Below are 15,981 nucleotides of genomic sequence, written 5' to 3'. Positions count from 1 at the left end.
GTGAATTCATGTATGTAAAGCAAGATGAATTAGTGGATGAGATTTTTCATGCTGTTTTGGAATATAAGATAGACTTTTTAATTTTTTTAATATTTTATTCAAAAATATAAAAATCAAAATTTAAAAATAAAAAAACATAGGATATTTATAGAGGATTGTAAAATTATTGCTGGTGTATAAAATAGATAATTAAATTTACAGAGTAATTTGTCGTCTAATTTTTTTATATTTGTTCGAATGAGTATGCTTTGTTGTTGTTGTATGTAATTAGCATATATAGTTAATAAAAAAAAATTAATTAGTAAATAGTATCAAATAGTTTAAGGATAATACTTGAGTGATAATTCATGCTTAAGTACTCACTCACCTTTTAACTTTGTCCAATAACATTTCAGTGTTGAATTATTTTAAAAAGTAATAAATATGCTCTTTAATTTCTTTTAAAACTTTGAAAAACAAGTAGCACGCCACACATTTAATTAGGCCAATCAAAAAGCGATAATAAAGTAGTCACTGGGTACCTAAATATTATTCATAGCAATAGTTGTTTGGATAGAAAAATGGATCTGGCTTCTCTGCCCTCCCACTTCTCATACACTCACATCCTCTTCTATTTGTGCAGTAACAGTTAAATCACGTCAACATTTTATATTACTATTGTTTTTTGTCTTATTATCTCTATAAAAAAATCAATATAAAATGTTGACGTGGCTTAACCGTGACCGCACAAAATATGAGGGGATGAGAGTGTATGGGAAGTAGGAGGGCAGAGAAGCCGGGTCCTAGAAAAATAACATAATATTGCGACGACTGTCGGACATAGCCGCTAGGGGGCCAAGTTTCGAGCAGTCAATAAAGCCTGGACAGGCCGAAACATGTCGTCGTAAAGAGTTGTGATCCACCACGTAAAGCATCGCACGCTCACGAGAGCCAGTTTCGATCCCTCAGAGTAGCTTCAGCGTGTGCTGGAGCCTGATGGACATGGGCGTGAACAGGGCCAGAAAGCCCGAGCAAGCAAGTCCAACGTGTGTTGGCAAGGTAGCCCGAGGGAGAGGCCCAGTAGGAGTTGCCAACCCGAGAACCCGAAGGCCACGTGACGCAAGACTGACATCAGGTGACGCAAGGTTGACGCGGGTGGGTTCGGTGCTCCGTGTAAGCTGCTTTTATGGAAGTGATTCCGGCGAAGAGCTTGGCCATAAGCACTTCCATAACCGCTCTATTCCCGACTCTGAACTATTCTTCCTTCTTGTCATCCTTCCGCCGGTCGAGATTGTCCTTGAACTTTCCGTTCAACACGAGGAGGCAAATGCCATTGCTGGAAGCAATTATGCTCGTGGCGGTGCGGAGGTTGATGACTTTGCTGAAAGTTCTTGATAATCTGCTATGTTTTGGTCTCATGGCGGTGTCCATCTGCAAATAGTGGAAGATCAGAGGACCCGTGAGCAAAGAGAGTTCAAATTGCTGGTTGGAGGCATAAAACTTTGGGTTTGATTTGTGGTGTTTAGGGGAATAAAAGGTGTCTGAAAGGGAAGGGATTTGTCGACCGGAGAAAAAGAGAGCGGGAAGGAAGATGTCGGCAGGAGAAAAAAAGGAAGATGATGAGGGAGAGGGAAGTGAGAGAGTGGGAAGGAAGAAGAAAACAAAAATGGTAGAAGTTTCAGGAAGAGATTGGAAAGATAAATTAATAATATAATATTAATTATAAATAAAAAAATACTAATATTTTATTACCTATTGCCAGGGCTATTCAAAGCAATGGTGGATATGCAAAAGGCAATTACTGTTCATTGGGTCGATTAAATAGTGAATAGCCTGGGGGAGGGTTTCCAACGGTAGAACTGGACATATGAAAATGGCCAAACAGGAATAATGGAATATGATATATTCTTACTACTTATTCCATAGGATTTGCTTCAAATTTCTTCAATGTGTAAAAATGATTTGTATATTCATATTCTACCCAATTTGTTTTAAGTTCGATTTTTGACACGCGTGTGAATCACACTGTTGAACTTTACAGAACTAAGAGAGAGAGAGAGATTGCAATTGTTAAAGAAGAAATCATTCTCATTAACCTTATCTGCAGGATACAAGGAATATATATATATATATATGTTCATAAAATATCTAACCAATGCTGAGTCATCATCAATACTGTAGCTTAACAGCTAAGCTAAGTTCTAATCTAGTTCTAATCTAGTGCCTTATGCTCATCATAGTCTGGTGGTCCTTCACTATCCTTAATACACCCCCTCAAGCAGAAGGAAGGGGATCGAACTGAGAGCTTGAAGCGAAGTTGGGCAAATCTGTCAGCAGGTAAGGATTTAGTGAATATATCTGCAATTTGAAGCAACGAAGCCACATGATGAACATGAACATGGCCCAGAAGAACCTTCTCTCTGATGTAGTGATAATCAATCTCTACATGTTTTGTGCGGGCATGAAAAACCGGGTTGAAGGCTAGAGCAATGGCACTTTTGTTGTCACAGAAAATTCGTGGAGTTTGAAGGAGAGGAAAGGAGATATCGTGCAGGATTTTGCAAACCCAGCTAAGCTCGGCAGCAGTATGAGCCAGTGAGCGATACTCTGCCTCAGTAGATGACCGAGCGACTGTGCTTTGTTTCTTGGCACTCCAAGAGATGAGATTAGGACCCAAGAACACACAATATCCACTAGTGGAACGTCTGTCCACAGGGCATCCTGCCCAATCAGCATCCGTCCATGCAGTGAGAACTTGCTTGCCTTTAGAAAACCATAAACCTGAGTCAATAGTACCCTTCAAGTAGCGAAGAATCCTTTTAACAGCCTGCAAGTGAATCGTGCGAAGACTATGCATGTATTGGCAGACTTGATTGACTGCAAAGGCCAGATCAGGGCGGGTCCATGTGAGATATTGGAGAGCACCAACAGTGGATCGATAAGAAGAAGGATCAGGGAGAAGGCTACCAGAGTGATCCAATTTGGTGGAACTAACAGGGGTAGAACAGGGTTTGACTCCAAGCATATCAGTTTTCTTGAGTAAATCCATAGCATATTTGGATTGATTGAGAAGTAAACCTTTGGCAGACCTGTGAACTTCAATGCCGAGAAAATAGTGGAGCTCACCCAAGTCTTTGACGGGAAAGAGAGATTGCAGTTTGGATATAATGGACTGACAAACTGGAGGAGAACTCCCAGTGATGATAATATCATCAACATAAACCAGTATGAAAGTGATGTGAGAACCTTTCTGAAATATCTCAACATGTTCTTTGACTCTCGAAAAAAATAGACTGTTATAGATAAAGCATTGTACAACTTATTTTCTTATATATTGCGACTGCTACAACATCAAAATCAAATAATACACTTCTCTTGGTGGGGGAGAAGTGACTTAGTTGCCTTTATTAAGACTAGTAATTGTACACGTGTTATGCATGTATTTGTATAAACGATCACTAAAGTAGTTGAAATATTATTAGGTACATGCATAGCATGTATACAATTACTAGTATATACTAAATATAACTTACTAATAATTTGATACCTTATATATTTTCGTTAAAACCTTCGTTAACTGATGACGTGTACGAAGAAAATGGTTAATATTTTGATGCTAATAATTGTGATATTAATAATAATACCCTAAACCTCCGTCACTAATGATATTATACTACCTTGATGGAAATTGTGCTGTATAATGTTAAAAAATATCCCAATTTTGGTAGATTAGTATTAGTGAACGTTAAAAACCAAAAAACTTCTGATAGTAAATTGAAATTAACCCAAAAAATTTAATTTCAGTCGTATTAACTCATGTTTGTGTACGACTTTTAAGTTTAAACCCTAAATGTGAATCTCTAGCCTACTCATATTCCGCACCGTTATTACCTCCATTAACCCAAGTGGCTCATCCTGAAATAAGAATAAAACAAAAGAAAAGAGATCTTCACCTAATCGGGCTGGACAAGGCCCATTTTATTTTGGGTTCGTACGGATAGAAACCCAACCGGGTTGACCTCGGCCCACTCTGTATGTTCCACGTGTCAACCGCACACGCCAAAACCAGATACAAAACCAGTTTGTCTTTCGAATGTCCCAGAGAGCAGAGACCATAAAAGCCCGTCAACACGGCAAACACGAAGAAACAAAGATCGAAACTTTGTCGTCAAAACTCTACACTTTGCGTCCGATTCCATCCAATTCCACTGAAATCCTCCGGGGAATTTCCTAAAACCGAAATCCCAAATCGAATTCAGTTTCAAAATCTTGGCTTTCTTGAACATGGTGAAATCGGCGGAGAAGGGCGGAGGAGATGGGTCTGGGCCGTCGGGGTCGGTGCCTCCTTTTCTCAGAAAATGCTACGAGATGGTGGATGACAAGGACAGCGACAGTATAATCTCGTGGAGTGAAGCCGGCGACAGCTTTGCGATACTGGACATGGCCCAGTTCTCGATTTCAATGCTGCCCAAGTATTTCAAGCACAGCAACTTTTCTAGCTTCATGAGGCAGCTTAATATTTATGTGAGTTCTTCTTTTTCCTTTCTTACCTTTTGATTTACTGGGCAAAGTTTTTTTCTCTTTTATTGCATTGTTGGGGTTTCTCTCTATGTTAGTTGGGGTAATTTTTTTTTTTTTTTTGGGCTGAATTGGTATTGGTTTGTGCAATTGTGCGGATTTTTTGTATTGGGGTTTCTGCAGACTTGTTTGTTGTTGTTGCTGTGATTTCCTGTTGTTGTGTTTGTGCCAAATATTAAATTGTTGCACATTTGTAAATGATTGTAAACAAGATGAGGTTGAGAAGCCAATGTTCTTTCCTGCAGATACGATTAGTTTCAATAAAGTATCTATCTTGCAGTATTGCTAATTTGGGAGTGTTGCATTTTTTGGATTTCCTTCAAGTTGAAGTTTATTTGGAATTGAAATTTTTCTGTGGTTAAAAGATTAAGTGGCATTCAAAACGATCTGTCTAAGATGGGATCCTTGACCTTTGTTGATTTGTTGAATATTTTGAATCAAGAAGTTGTATTTTCGAAGCTTCAACCATCTCCCTTCTTTTTCTCAAACTAATTAAAAGGTTGCCGGTTAAGGTTGTGCTTCAATCTCAGTTCCCATGTATGCTTTCTTGGCTGAATTTGGATATATTTGAGAAACGAAGGGAGACAGAGTTGGATGGCTTTTCTTGTTTTTCTCTTTTGATGTATGCATTGTACGTGCTCTACAGAAACCTCTGCGTAGATCTGTATGACTGTAAAAGTCGTGTTTTTACTTGAATTGTTAACTAATTGTGAAGTACTGATGAATCTTAATGTTGCAGGGATTTAGAAAAATAGATCCAGATCGTTGGGTGTTTGCAAATGAAGGATTTATTCGAGGTCAAAAGCATTTGTTGAAGAATATTGCTAGAAGGAAACATCCTCAGGGTACAGATCAAAAAAAGATATTACAGCAAAAAGACAATCCTGATATACCGTCTGAAAATATTAGTGAAAATGGTCTGTGGAAGGAAGTTGAGAACTTGAAGACTGATAAAGTTGCTCTGAAGCAAGAGTTGGCAAAGCTTAGGCAGCACCAGGAAATTTCACAAAATAAATTGCTCCTCCTGAGGAACCGCCTTCGCGGAATGGAGAAAAATCAACAGCAGATGCTGTCATTTCTAGTGATGGCCATGCAAAGTCCTGGATTTCTAGTTCAGCTTCTTCATCCAAAGGAAAATAGTTGGCGAATTGCTGAACCTGGCGATATAATAGAACAGTGTATGGATGATGATAGACCAGTGGCTTCTGATGGTGCGATAGTGAGGTACCAACCACCCATGATCGAAGCCCCAAAGCCTATAGTCCCACCGAATTCAGGCTCAGAGAAACAACCTGAAGTTGATGCTTATCTGGGTGGAATGGAAGATTTTGTTGTAAATCCTGATTTCATGAAAATGCTAATGGATGAAAAGTCAAGCCCTGTAGAAACTCATGCCCCATATACTCTACCAGATATATCTGACGATGGTGCATGGGAGCAGTTTCTTTTAGCTAGTCCTTTCTTAGAAAATATTGAAGGTACAAAGGAAGATGGCGAAGAGCCTGCTGATGCTAGAATGGAGGTGGAACCAATGGTACCTGATCTGGATGAAGCACAAAAGTTTGATTATTTCGTTGAGCAAATGAAGAAATCTCAGAACTTTGCATCGGAATCAACAGTGGATGGATCTAATATGGAGGGCTCTCAAAACTTGGAGTTTATTACTGAACAAATGGAACATTTGGCTTCTGACTCTAACAACATGGAACAGAATCAGGAAAGCAGAAGGACAACTTCTGTGTAACTTAGGTTTTTTTGATCAGCTCTAGTGACACGTTCTCGTGGACACTTACCAGTCCATCTCTCTTCCACAACTCAGTTTTAACTAATGTAAGTTGGTTCTTATACTTCACATGTATCATAGCGTGTGTGGTTATTCTTTTATGCTGTCGTTGGAAATCATCTTTTCATTCATCGAGGCTACCTGGAGTTTTGTAGACTTGCGTCTTCATTATTTTTCTCGTTGACAGCTTTTGGTACGTTGGGACAAGCCGCACAATTTTGCATGATCGTTTTGTTGGGAAGAGGTGACATGTTTCATAATTTTGCTCTGTTTCTACATGTAATTTTGAGACTTCTTTCGTCAAATCTGGTAGTTACTTGATTCAAGAGATTTGGAGAATCGTCTGCACCACTGCAGTGTTCTTGTTTTTCATAGCTTCTGCAACCTCGCTTGGTATAGTTTTGTAATACCACGTTGTACCTTGTAAGATCATGGGGGCACCAAATACAGTTCCTATTTTCTCAATACAATTGTAAGAACACTTATTTTTCGAAGTATTTGTACGACATTTTCGTGTACAAGACTCTTATTAGCTTTCGACGAAAAAGTAAATATACGATCACAGGATGCACTTATACCGAAAGGGTTTGTTAAGATAATGAGCAACATTGGAATTTCGAAACATGAAGCGCAACGCACAAAGGTAAATCAATCTTAACACAGACAAGGTAGTCTGTATGATATGATAGGACGAGTGTTCATGGATGGATGGCCTTTGCCAAGCCAAACGCGGCTGCGGATGCTATGGCTCCGATGAGCGCAGTCTGGAAGGCACTCCGGAAGGGTTTGTTATCGGTGAAGCTGCCCTTGGCGTACCCGAAGATCAGCAACGCCAGCAAGGTCACGACAACCGATGCAACCAGAGCTTCCCTGGCCCTCGGAAAGAAGACGTAAGGAAGCAAGGGAACTGCTCCACCCAAAACGTAAGCAACGGCAATGGTGAGGGCGCTGTGCAAGGCTCTCCTTGGATCTGGCTTTTCCAATCCCAGTTCAAACCTGAATCATCACTCAAATTAACTTAATTATAACCATGTCATGCAATCCATTTGGCTTAAGCTTAATACTCGATGAAATCTTAGACTAAAATTATAATTAAACCAGAAATCTTGTCGGGCATCATTGTGGTAGAAATTAAGGAGTGCAAATTAAACCAAACACCTGCTACCAAATATATTTTGTCATCAACAACCCACCAATTGCACGTGCAGAATCAATCTATGCATGACGTATTTGGTATCGATAATGTTAATTTTTGTTTTGATATTATTGTGTCTACAACGCGTGAATACTTTTACTGTTGATGTATTATTTACCAATGTTATTAACTGTAACGATAGAAGTGTTATTTTCAAAAAAAAAGAACCGGCTATTTTAGGACACTTTGCAATCTATCAGTGAAAATTCTAATTAGTTAAAAGATCAAAAGAACTGATATCCTATCAGAATAGCAGATACCTACCCCGTGAAGTGTATGATATTCAACAACTAATGAGTAAAAGATTTTGTAATGATCAGCCGTAACACAAAATGCATAATAATATTAAAAACGTGCCCCAAGTGGAAGTGGAAGTGGAAGCGGAAGTGGCCAAAAGTGCTTTTTATGCGTTCACAGTGTGATGAAGGACCACAACCACATGGATTCTGTCCACATTTCAAAAGAGAACCCAACTTTTGATTAAGCACTTCCAATGAGAAGATATTGGCTTTTTATAATTGCATTCGGTAGTGATGGAGGTGTTCACGGAGAGCAACTTTTTTAGAACAGACTTATCGTTGTGTTATGTTTTAGTTGTATTTTTATGTGGAAAAAACTTTACCCTTAACAATATATTATCAAATATAAAACGTATATAACTGTAAACTTTTCTATATAAATCCTTGTCCTTCACTTGTCAACTAGTCCTAGTTAGCCCCCACCACGTGCAGTTCACAGAATATCCACATCGCTTTACCTACCTTCACAAAAATCTTGGAAGGAAAAGAAAATATCTTCCTATCATTCTGAGTTTCTTAAGTATATACACACACTTATTAGAAGCAGAATTTTTTAGTCCTGATTAAATAAAGCTAAATTATGAAGAGTGAGACGAAGTTATGTGCAAAGGGACGAATAATGTTCTGACAAACCGACCTAACTTGTGATTCCATAATATATGGAAAGTAACTTACTTCATCATGAAGTCGAGCCATGCTTGGGGCTTCTTCCTTAGAGCATTCACAACCGGTGTATACTCATGCGGCTCTATTCCATACTCCGCCAGTATCTCCGCCACTTCTGCCGCCTCTGCAATTACCCCGTCATAAACGAAAAGAAATTTCATTATTCATATACGAACAAGAAATAGTTACCTTAATATAATCTAAAATATTAGAAATGAGATTCAAACTTAGGTATAACGAGCGAAGCACTCCGCTCCAATTAACATGACCAGGACCTAATTAAAGTATAAACTTTAAAACTAATTGAAAATTAAATCAATGGAGGAAAACAATCCAAATTAAACCTGTATCAGGAACGTTTGCAATTTCTTCTTGTTCTCTCCTCAGCTCCCTCAAATAGTGATCCGATTCACTTTTTGCGGCCAGATATCTGCGTAATAAAATATCAACGAATCAATATATTACCAAACAAGCACAAGCTGTGATATCAAACAATAGCGGAACAGAGAGAGTACCCGCCGAGTCCCATGGAGATAGCACCGGCGGCGACTTCGGCGATGCCAGCAGTGAGGACGATAGATGACGTGGCATTGGCGCCGGACAGTCCCGCAGCGAGAGCGAACGGCACGGTAAGACCGTCGGATACGCCGATGATGATGTCACGGACGATCTCGCCGGCTGTGAAGTGCTTCTCGGTGTGCTTATTCAGCAGCGCTTGCTTCTCGGGGTCTAAGCTGGTCGTTTGTCCGTCATTAGCCATTGAGAAAAAAATGGAATAGGGTTTTGGATTCGTCCGTTTAAAACTAGGTTTCTTCGGGGAAGAAAGGAAGAGCAAACGTCTGAGATATCGGAGCGTTATATTTATATGGGTGTCTTTTTGTGCATAAATTGGGGGTAATCAGTATCCAAATTTCCAATGATTTTAACCTTTTTGTATGCTCCAATCATAGCGTAGCGTGCGTCAGGCGTGCGTGGATTTTGCTTTCTCAGAGGAGAAACGTTAAGGATACTATTCTAAAGTGAGAATCTACCTGATTATCTGCCATCACAGTTTAACGTGAATTCTCATGTTAAAATTATAAAATATTATCTAAAAAAATAAGTTGGTAAATAGTCCATATAGAGTCTGCTTAGCATTTCTCTTTTTAAATTGAGGAGGATGTTCTATGCTACAATCGTAATGTTAGATAGACTATATTTAGAGACAAAATTTTGAAAACTAAAGGATATAAAAGTTGATGATAAGTTTATTATTTAAGCGTTTATAAACGTGTTTATTTTTATTGGTGACACATCATTTAGTTTACTAATTTGTCTCCAACTTTAATCTTCTTAGCATTACCTTTATAGAATAACCATTTGAAAATTATTAGTGATGCAGGCAGCAAATTTTTGTCACCATAGTTTAAGCAAATTACAATGGTGTAATAAACCTCTTGTATATCAGTTTCACTCCACATCGATGATCTAATCCACATCGGAGATTTAATCAATTAACCTGCCTGCCTTCTAACACTAATATCCAAGATTTTGTAGGCATGCAGGTGGCATTCACGCATATTGAGACGGAGTCACGGAGGTGGTAATTATAAATAAGAAAAGGTGTCCTCACAGAAATAGCCAATGCAATATTGGTGCAGGCAGTTGCAGCCTTTACAGGTTCTGTGTGGAATATTATTTTAGAATCTGTGCCTCTGGTTTATTCAGATATCAATGTTTGGAATCATAGACATACCTGATGCTCTAATTTAATTTCTTCATTTTACATTTTTCCATCGATATATGAGGTTATTATTCAGGAAATCATAGTTTATTAACGTACGACATGGAAGACGGAACCAGAACAATGTAGGAACAGTTATTATACAAGCAGACACACACACACACACACACACACACACACACACATATAGCTACTAGAATAAACGATCAAAGAATGCAGAAAGTTGAAATTAGGAGACATTAGAAAACGCTAAATACCCAATTAACTAGCTAGTTTCGTCACAGAGACGGAGGTCGCCACTAATTATTGATTAATGGTAAGCTTGGAAAAGTTTAGCAATGGAATAAGCAGCGGCGGAGGCAATGGCTCCGATGAAGGCGGTTTGGACGGCGCTCTTGAAGGGTTGAGTGCCGGTGAAGTGACCCTTTGCAAACCCAAATATCATAAGAGCAAGTATGGTGATGACCACAGATGCAACCACAGCCCGTGTTGCAACTGGAATGAGCATGTAGGGTACTAGGGGAACCAATCCACCAACAATGTATGAAAACGCAATTGTCATTGCACTTTGTAGTGCTCTCATTGGGTCTGGTTTTTCCAGCCCTAGTTCAAATCTGCATCATATATAATAATCAATTAGTCACACCTCAAAAACTTGACAATAATCACTATTACTTTATCGGTGGCTAATAGCCACCCACATTTTACGCATCTCATCTTGCATAACTAATGTTAATTAATAGCTATTATGTGATCAACGTAGCGTTACTTTACTTCATCATGAAATCAAGCCAGGCTTGAGGGTTCCTCCTGAGAGCATTCACCACAGGCCCATATTCATGTGGTTCAACTCCATATTGTGACAATATTTCAGCAACCTCAGCAGCCTCTGCATTTCTCAATAGTTAAACACACAATCACACACACGACAGTATCAAACTTTAAAATGTTCTATGAAACGAAAAAGAGGTCACATGGTATAACATTTTTAATTTACTTTATTATGTTAATTACGTGCGTGGTCCTATATAACTGAACAGTACAGTTTGAAAGAGGTTCACATGATCTTAAGTTAGCAGGTAGGCTCGTGAATTTTCTGTGTGCGGTAAGAAAAGTTCAGCACACACAGACCTAATTATAATTTATAAACAAATCCAAAAGATTAACACATAATACACTAAATTAACATTAACTTTTGACTAGCACATTCCACAGTTAACAAGAGTTGTTTTTCTTTTTTCTTTTTTTGTTTTTTTTTTGTTTTTAAGGTTAAAGAAAGTAGAGGAAGGTAAATGATTAAACTAATTAAACTGCAAAAATTAATTAAATATAATAATGTTGAGACCTGTATCAGGGACAGCGATGATTTCATCTTGTTCCCTCTTTAGTTCTTTCTTGTAATGATCAGCTTCACTCGTAGCAGCAAGGTACCTGCATTCATATATATATATATGATCACCAAAATTAACAAAGATATATTGAAAACACAATTAAGCATATGCAAGTTTCAAAAAAAAAGCATCGATAAATTTAATGGAATTAATACCCGCCAAGTCCCATAGATATTGCACCGGCGGCAACTTCAGCAATGCCGGCAATGAGAATGATGGAGGAGCTAACATCGGCACCGGACAAGCCGGCGGCTAGGGCAAAAGGGACAGTGAGACCGTCGGATACACCGAGAATGACGTCACGCACAATCTCACTCGACATGAAGTGCTTCTCTTCATGGTCATGCAGAATCAGCATCTGCTTCTCTAGGTCAGCATAACCATTTTGATCTGCCATTTTTTATATTTCTTAATAAGCAAATTACGAAAAAAGTACAAGCAAATTAAGACAGTTTAGCTACTGAACCATCTCTGTCTTCTCTTGGTGAATGGCTAGCTATTTATACATGGAGGAAGAGGATGATCATGTGGGCCAATTTAAAATTTAGATTAATAGTGGGGTGAGTGTGTAAATTCAGATTTGGAGAAAAAGGTATTGGTTTTCTGCAGATTCCAGATATAAAGAGAAATCGAAGAGATATATGTGCATATTGTTTGTTTTCTGCTGACCCGCCGAATAATAATTTAAGAGAAAAAATACAAAGTTGTGTTCGCATTTGATTAATCTGTCACTTCAAAGGCGTGTGCGCACCACGGGCCTCGATGACCTAGTTGACATGCATGTGTTGAATCGTGGACTTCACTGAGCCACTGCTGAGGTTTATGTAATTTTATAATGACATAACTTGTCTCTTTATATGTTAAGAGATTCTTTGTATGGAGACGTGACGATATTGAACAATACAAGCGTGATTATCTCTTTATCACTGTATAAAAAAATTATACTAAAATTATTTATGCTATAGAAATCGTTTATTCATCTATATAAATTAAACAAATTAACGAATTATATAAAGATGGTATCTGTTATCATAATTGTCAATCATATATGACTAATGATGTCTAAATGAGACGATTTTTTTCGTAAATGATACTTACGGTTGATAACAAAAATGAACAATAACGTTTGTGGGATAAAATAATGGACCTTCTTCAAGTAAGGAGGATGACTTCTCACATTTAGGAAAATACAAAATAAAAAATTGAAGTTTTTATTTATTTTTTATTTTTTATCAAATAAAAAATAAAATTTGGGAATGGGAACTTGGGAGGATTTGTATGAGATCTTTTGCGACACTACGGGTCAAGAAAACAGGCAGGATTGGGTGGCATTAGGCGTGTGTCTGCCAAGGACGCGTACAAATGCTCAAGCTAAAGTGCACCAGCCGACTAGGCGTGTGTGAGACACAGGCCTTATCCGAAATCATGCTAATTAGGTTTAGCTCCAAACAACATAACTAATTTAGGTTTAGCTCCAAATTATTAACAACAAATGTAAAAAACTCAACTAATACCAAACTAGTTAACTATAAGGTTGTTTCTTTGTATCTGCTTCAGAATGTGGTTTCTATTAATTATGTTGTACACAAGTATTCATCCAAATCATGTCGTTCGACAAATATTGACGCATTTTTTGTCGAACAAGAAAGTCTCGGGTAAGACTACTTCATGCAACCACTTCCTTGTAAACGAAGCATGATTTGTGCACTTCCTTATAACTAGTAGCGCTACTCTACTACAAAAGATTTTATAAATGGAGCACGTAAACATGCATAGTTCACATCTCATTAGCATGTGAACGTTTGTCAAAAAAAAAAAAAAATCCAATTGATTTGATGATCCCTAACTTTTGCTTTATAAGAAGGAACATTATGAAGCACTCATAAACTAAAATTTCTTCCATACATATAAGCCTTTATATATCCATGTTTAATTGACAAGGAACGAATGCTACACTTATCACATTTTTTATAATACAATCGTACTATTTTTCTAATAGAAGCAAGATCCACCAACAAATGTAATTTCCATTTCTATTACAAAAATAATTAGATCTCATCTATATTAGAAAAATACTACAAATTAAATATGAAAAATGTGAAAAGAATACTACTTTTGAGCGAGATGGATAACTGCATGTTATCATGTTGTTTGAGTAATGTGGATTGGGATAACCCAACCCACTCAGATATAACAAGAAGTTCACTAGAGTACACCAGAAAGCATACATACATATAGACACACACACACACACTCATGATTCGGTACATATAATTCAACAAAACGAAAGCAAACCCACCCACTCACCAAAAGGAAGAAGAAACGTGTCAACTGAAACAGTGAGGCCACCCATTCTATCTCATTGCTGCTTGAACATATTGAGAGAGAGGTTATCAACTTTAATACTTCTCTCTCCAATTGCTGCTGGTACATATTCGGAAAATAAAATCACTCGTTTACTCCGATATTATAGGTATTGTTTTAATTTAATTATCTATTACTAACGGTTGGATTTTATTACAAAAAATTTCGGTGCTGTTAAGAATGGAAACTGTTATCATATTACCGATGTGGAAACTTTTGTTTTTGATCACTGCCTATTTTGTTTTCCCTTAATTATATATAAGAATCCAATCCAATTATCCAAGCCAACACAGATCACGCACATGTTGCAGTGCAATTGAACAACCATAAAAAACAATTTAGTTAAAAGAGGAAGTGATATATATTATAGCAGATCGTATATATGTTATTATGTATATCAGAGAAGCAGGTGTTATTATGTATATCAGAGAAGTAGGAGTCTGCAATTGGATATATAGTGGAGCGCCCACTAACACTTGCCAGCTACACGCACTCACACGAATCTGATCCTCGTCGGATTCTCTTTGTGAGGATATCTTCTCTTTGTGAGGATATCGAGAATTCGTGAATCATATTTGTTTATTGTATATTGTGAGGTTATAAATTATTTAAAATATTTTTATTTAAAATTAAATATAAACAATATATGACAAAAATTGGCATACATAACCTTAATTTCTTGTTTTGTTGATGACGGATCCAAAACTTCAAAACCATCAAACGAAAAGCATAATGGTAAACATTTTCTCACATTTCATTTGTCTTTTTCTTCAGTTCAAACGGTATATCACAACTCCAGTAAATACATCCGTGAGAATTCAAACTAACGTCGAAAGTTTTAAACCTTCATTCACTCCAGTAAATACATCCGTGAGAATTCGAACTAGCGTTGAAAGTTTTAAACCGTTACTCGCTTTTTACCAAACCAAGGGCTCCCACATTTCATATCTTTAGGTACGGTGAGAACACCCATATATCATCCCTCAGTATTATACCATTACAATACTGGTTGTTGGGCTTCATAATTTTGGGCTTTTACTCCTTGTCCACTTTGTTTAGCGTGAGTTTGAGCCCTTAGAAATAGGCGGACTGTCTTGGTCATGTTAAGTTTTGTTTCGGAAAATGAAATGGTTTTCGTACACTTATTTAGGCTTGATTTGGTACTGAGGTGATTCTGAAAAAAAGTTAGTATAAAAAAAATCTGAGAGCTGTTTTTATGTTTGGTAAACATTCAGTTTCAATTTTTTTTCACAATTTTGGATGAAAAAAAAAGCTAAAAACAATAAACTGCAAAACCAAGCTTTGAAAAACCGGTTTTTTTTCACATCTGTTTTACATAAAAACTTATCAAGCAGTCTGCTGCTTTATTTCACAGCTGCTTATTCTTACATCACAAAAAAAACAATTTTTTTTCAAAGTATTGCAATACCAAACCAGTCCTTAGTCTCAGATAAAATTATGTAAAATTTTTAGACCCACCACGATCCGCCGGTCGTTTGCCCATAACAAACAAAATTCTTTAAGCAATTTCAATCCTAAATCAAAGAAACATCCAGAAGTACGGAGCTACTTATTAGAAATTCCAGTTACATTTGTCCTTTTTTTTTTTTTTTTTGAAAAGTATTTTGGATGTATAGCAAAATTCAAATTGACAACATTTAATCCAAATATCATGTAATATTACGCAAACGATCGATCAATCAATCTATATATGCAACAAAATAGCATATAGAAAATTATATGCTAATGTTCTTCAGTTCAGGTCTCCAGATTTTCAGCAATCAATAAGCTCAGGAGAATTAAATCTTTCATCATCAGAACAAAAATCAATAAAATCTCCTAATACACACCAAAAATACTCCATAAACATCCACAGCAAAAAAATAAAAAAATAAAAAAGTAAAATCTTCTTAGAAAGGTCTTCAGTTCAGGTCTCCAATTTTCTCAGCACCGTTTTTTGCTCAGCAGAACGAAAGTTTTGTGAAAAAATCATCATCAGAACC

The 15,981-nt window shown here is 37.1% G+C and overlaps 3 protein-coding genes and 2 non-coding genes across 7 annotated transcripts; 1 reads left to right on the top strand and 4 right to left on the bottom strand.

Moving 5' to 3' along the window:
- Positions 1 to 4,070: 4,070 nt before the first annotated feature.
- LOC137731794 (heat stress transcription factor A-8-like) lies at positions 4,071 to 6,861 on the top strand. Of its 2 annotated transcripts, XR_011068292.2 has the most exons (3): positions 4,080 to 4,503; positions 5,297 to 6,387; positions 6,528 to 6,861. XR_011068292.2 is itself a non-coding variant. In XM_068471012.2 (2 exons), exons 1-2 carry the CDS (start codon positions 4,264 to 4,266, stop codon positions 6,299 to 6,301), a joined length of 1,245 nt encoding a protein of 414 aa, XP_068327113.1. In that variant the 5' UTR covers positions 4,071 to 4,263; the 3' UTR covers positions 6,302 to 6,861. The 2 variants fall into 2 exon arrangements, 1 of the variants encoding a protein (XP_068327113.1); XM_068471012.2 differs by having other exon boundaries at positions 4,071 to 4,503; positions 5,297 to 6,861.
- LOC137731795 (vacuolar iron transporter 1) lies at positions 6,811 to 9,391 on the bottom strand. Its single transcript, XM_068471014.2, has 4 exons — positions 9,016 to 9,391; positions 8,845 to 8,930; positions 8,510 to 8,624; positions 6,811 to 7,336 (listed from the first exon to the last, which is right to left on the bottom strand). The coding sequence occupies exons 1-4, from the start codon at positions 9,258 to 9,260 to the stop codon at positions 7,039 to 7,041; spliced, it is 744 nt and encodes a 247-aa protein (XP_068327115.1). The 5' UTR covers positions 9,261 to 9,391; the 3' UTR covers positions 6,811 to 7,038.
- An 897-nt stretch (positions 9,392 to 10,288) lies between these two features.
- Positions 10,289 to 12,431, bottom strand: LOC137732034 (vacuolar iron transporter 1). Of its 2 annotated transcripts, none has more exons than XM_088687274.1 (5): positions 12,315 to 12,431; positions 11,770 to 12,004; positions 11,569 to 11,654; positions 10,998 to 11,112; positions 10,289 to 10,837 (listed from the first exon to the last, which is right to left on the bottom strand). In XM_088687274.1, the coding sequence occupies exons 1-5, from the start codon at positions 12,328 to 12,330 to the stop codon at positions 10,534 to 10,536; spliced, it is 756 nt and encodes a 251-aa protein (XP_088543400.1). In that variant the 5' UTR covers positions 12,331 to 12,431; the 3' UTR covers positions 10,289 to 10,533. The 2 variants fall into 2 exon arrangements, with proteins under 2 accessions (XP_088543400.1, XP_088543401.1); XM_088687275.1 differs by lacking the exon at positions 12,315 to 12,431 and adding an exon at positions 12,081 to 12,201.
- Positions 12,432 to 15,725: 3,294 nt separating this feature from the next.
- Positions 15,726 to 15,800, bottom strand: LOC137733063 (small nucleolar RNA Z159/U59). Its single transcript, XR_011068381.1, has one exon. It is a non-coding gene; the product is annotated as a small nucleolar RNA Z159/U59 (small nucleolar RNA).
- A 94-nt stretch (positions 15,801 to 15,894) lies between these two features.
- LOC137733062 (small nucleolar RNA Z159/U59) lies at positions 15,895 to 15,981 on the bottom strand. The gene has a single exon (XR_011068380.1). It is a non-coding gene; the product is annotated as a small nucleolar RNA Z159/U59 (small nucleolar RNA).

The sequence above is a fragment of the Pyrus communis genome, chromosome 16 (genome assembly GCF_041283825.1).
Source record: "Pyrus communis isolate YQ-2024b chromosome 16, ASM4128382v1, whole genome shotgun sequence".
Classification (NCBI taxonomy): Eukaryota; Viridiplantae; Streptophyta; class Magnoliopsida; order Rosales; family Rosaceae; genus Pyrus; species Pyrus communis.
The sequence above is the reverse complement of the archived record's forward strand: the minus strand, read 5'-3'. Positions and strand labels throughout refer to the sequence as shown.

What these genes read in the sequence shown, in the direction of transcription:
- LOC137731795 (XM_068471014.2), bottom strand. Translation starts at nt 9,260, where the DNA reads ATGGCTAATGACGGACAAACGACCAGCTTAGACCCCGAGAAGCAAGCG. An exon ending in ATCTCCATGGGACTCGGCGG is followed by an intron (nt 8,931 to 9,015) that starts GTACTCTCTCTG and finishes TTTATTACGCAG; the next exon opens with ATATCTGGCCGCAAAAAGTG. An exon ending in TGGCTCGACTTCATGATGAA is followed by an intron (nt 7,337 to 8,509) that starts GTAAGTTACTTT and finishes GTGATGATTCAG; the next exon opens with GTTTGAACTGGGATTGGAAA.
- LOC137731794 (XM_068471012.2), top strand. Translation starts at nt 4,264, where the DNA reads ATGGTGAAATCGGCGGAGAAGGGCGGAGGAGATGGGTCTGGGCCGTCG. An exon ending in TGAGGCAGCTTAATATTTAT is followed by an intron (nt 4,504 to 5,296) that starts GTGAGTTCTTCT and finishes TTAATGTTGCAG; the next exon opens with GGATTTAGAAAAATAGATCC.
- LOC137732034 (XM_088687274.1), bottom strand. An exon ending in CATCGCTGTCCCTGATACAG is followed by an intron (nt 11,113 to 11,568) that starts GTCTCAACATTA and finishes TGAGAAATGCAG; the next exon opens with AGGCTGCTGAGGTTGCTGAA. An exon ending in TGGCTTGATTTCATGATGAA is followed by an intron (nt 10,838 to 10,997) that starts GTAAAGTAACGC and finishes TATATGATGCAG; the next exon opens with ATTTGAACTAGGGCTGGAAA.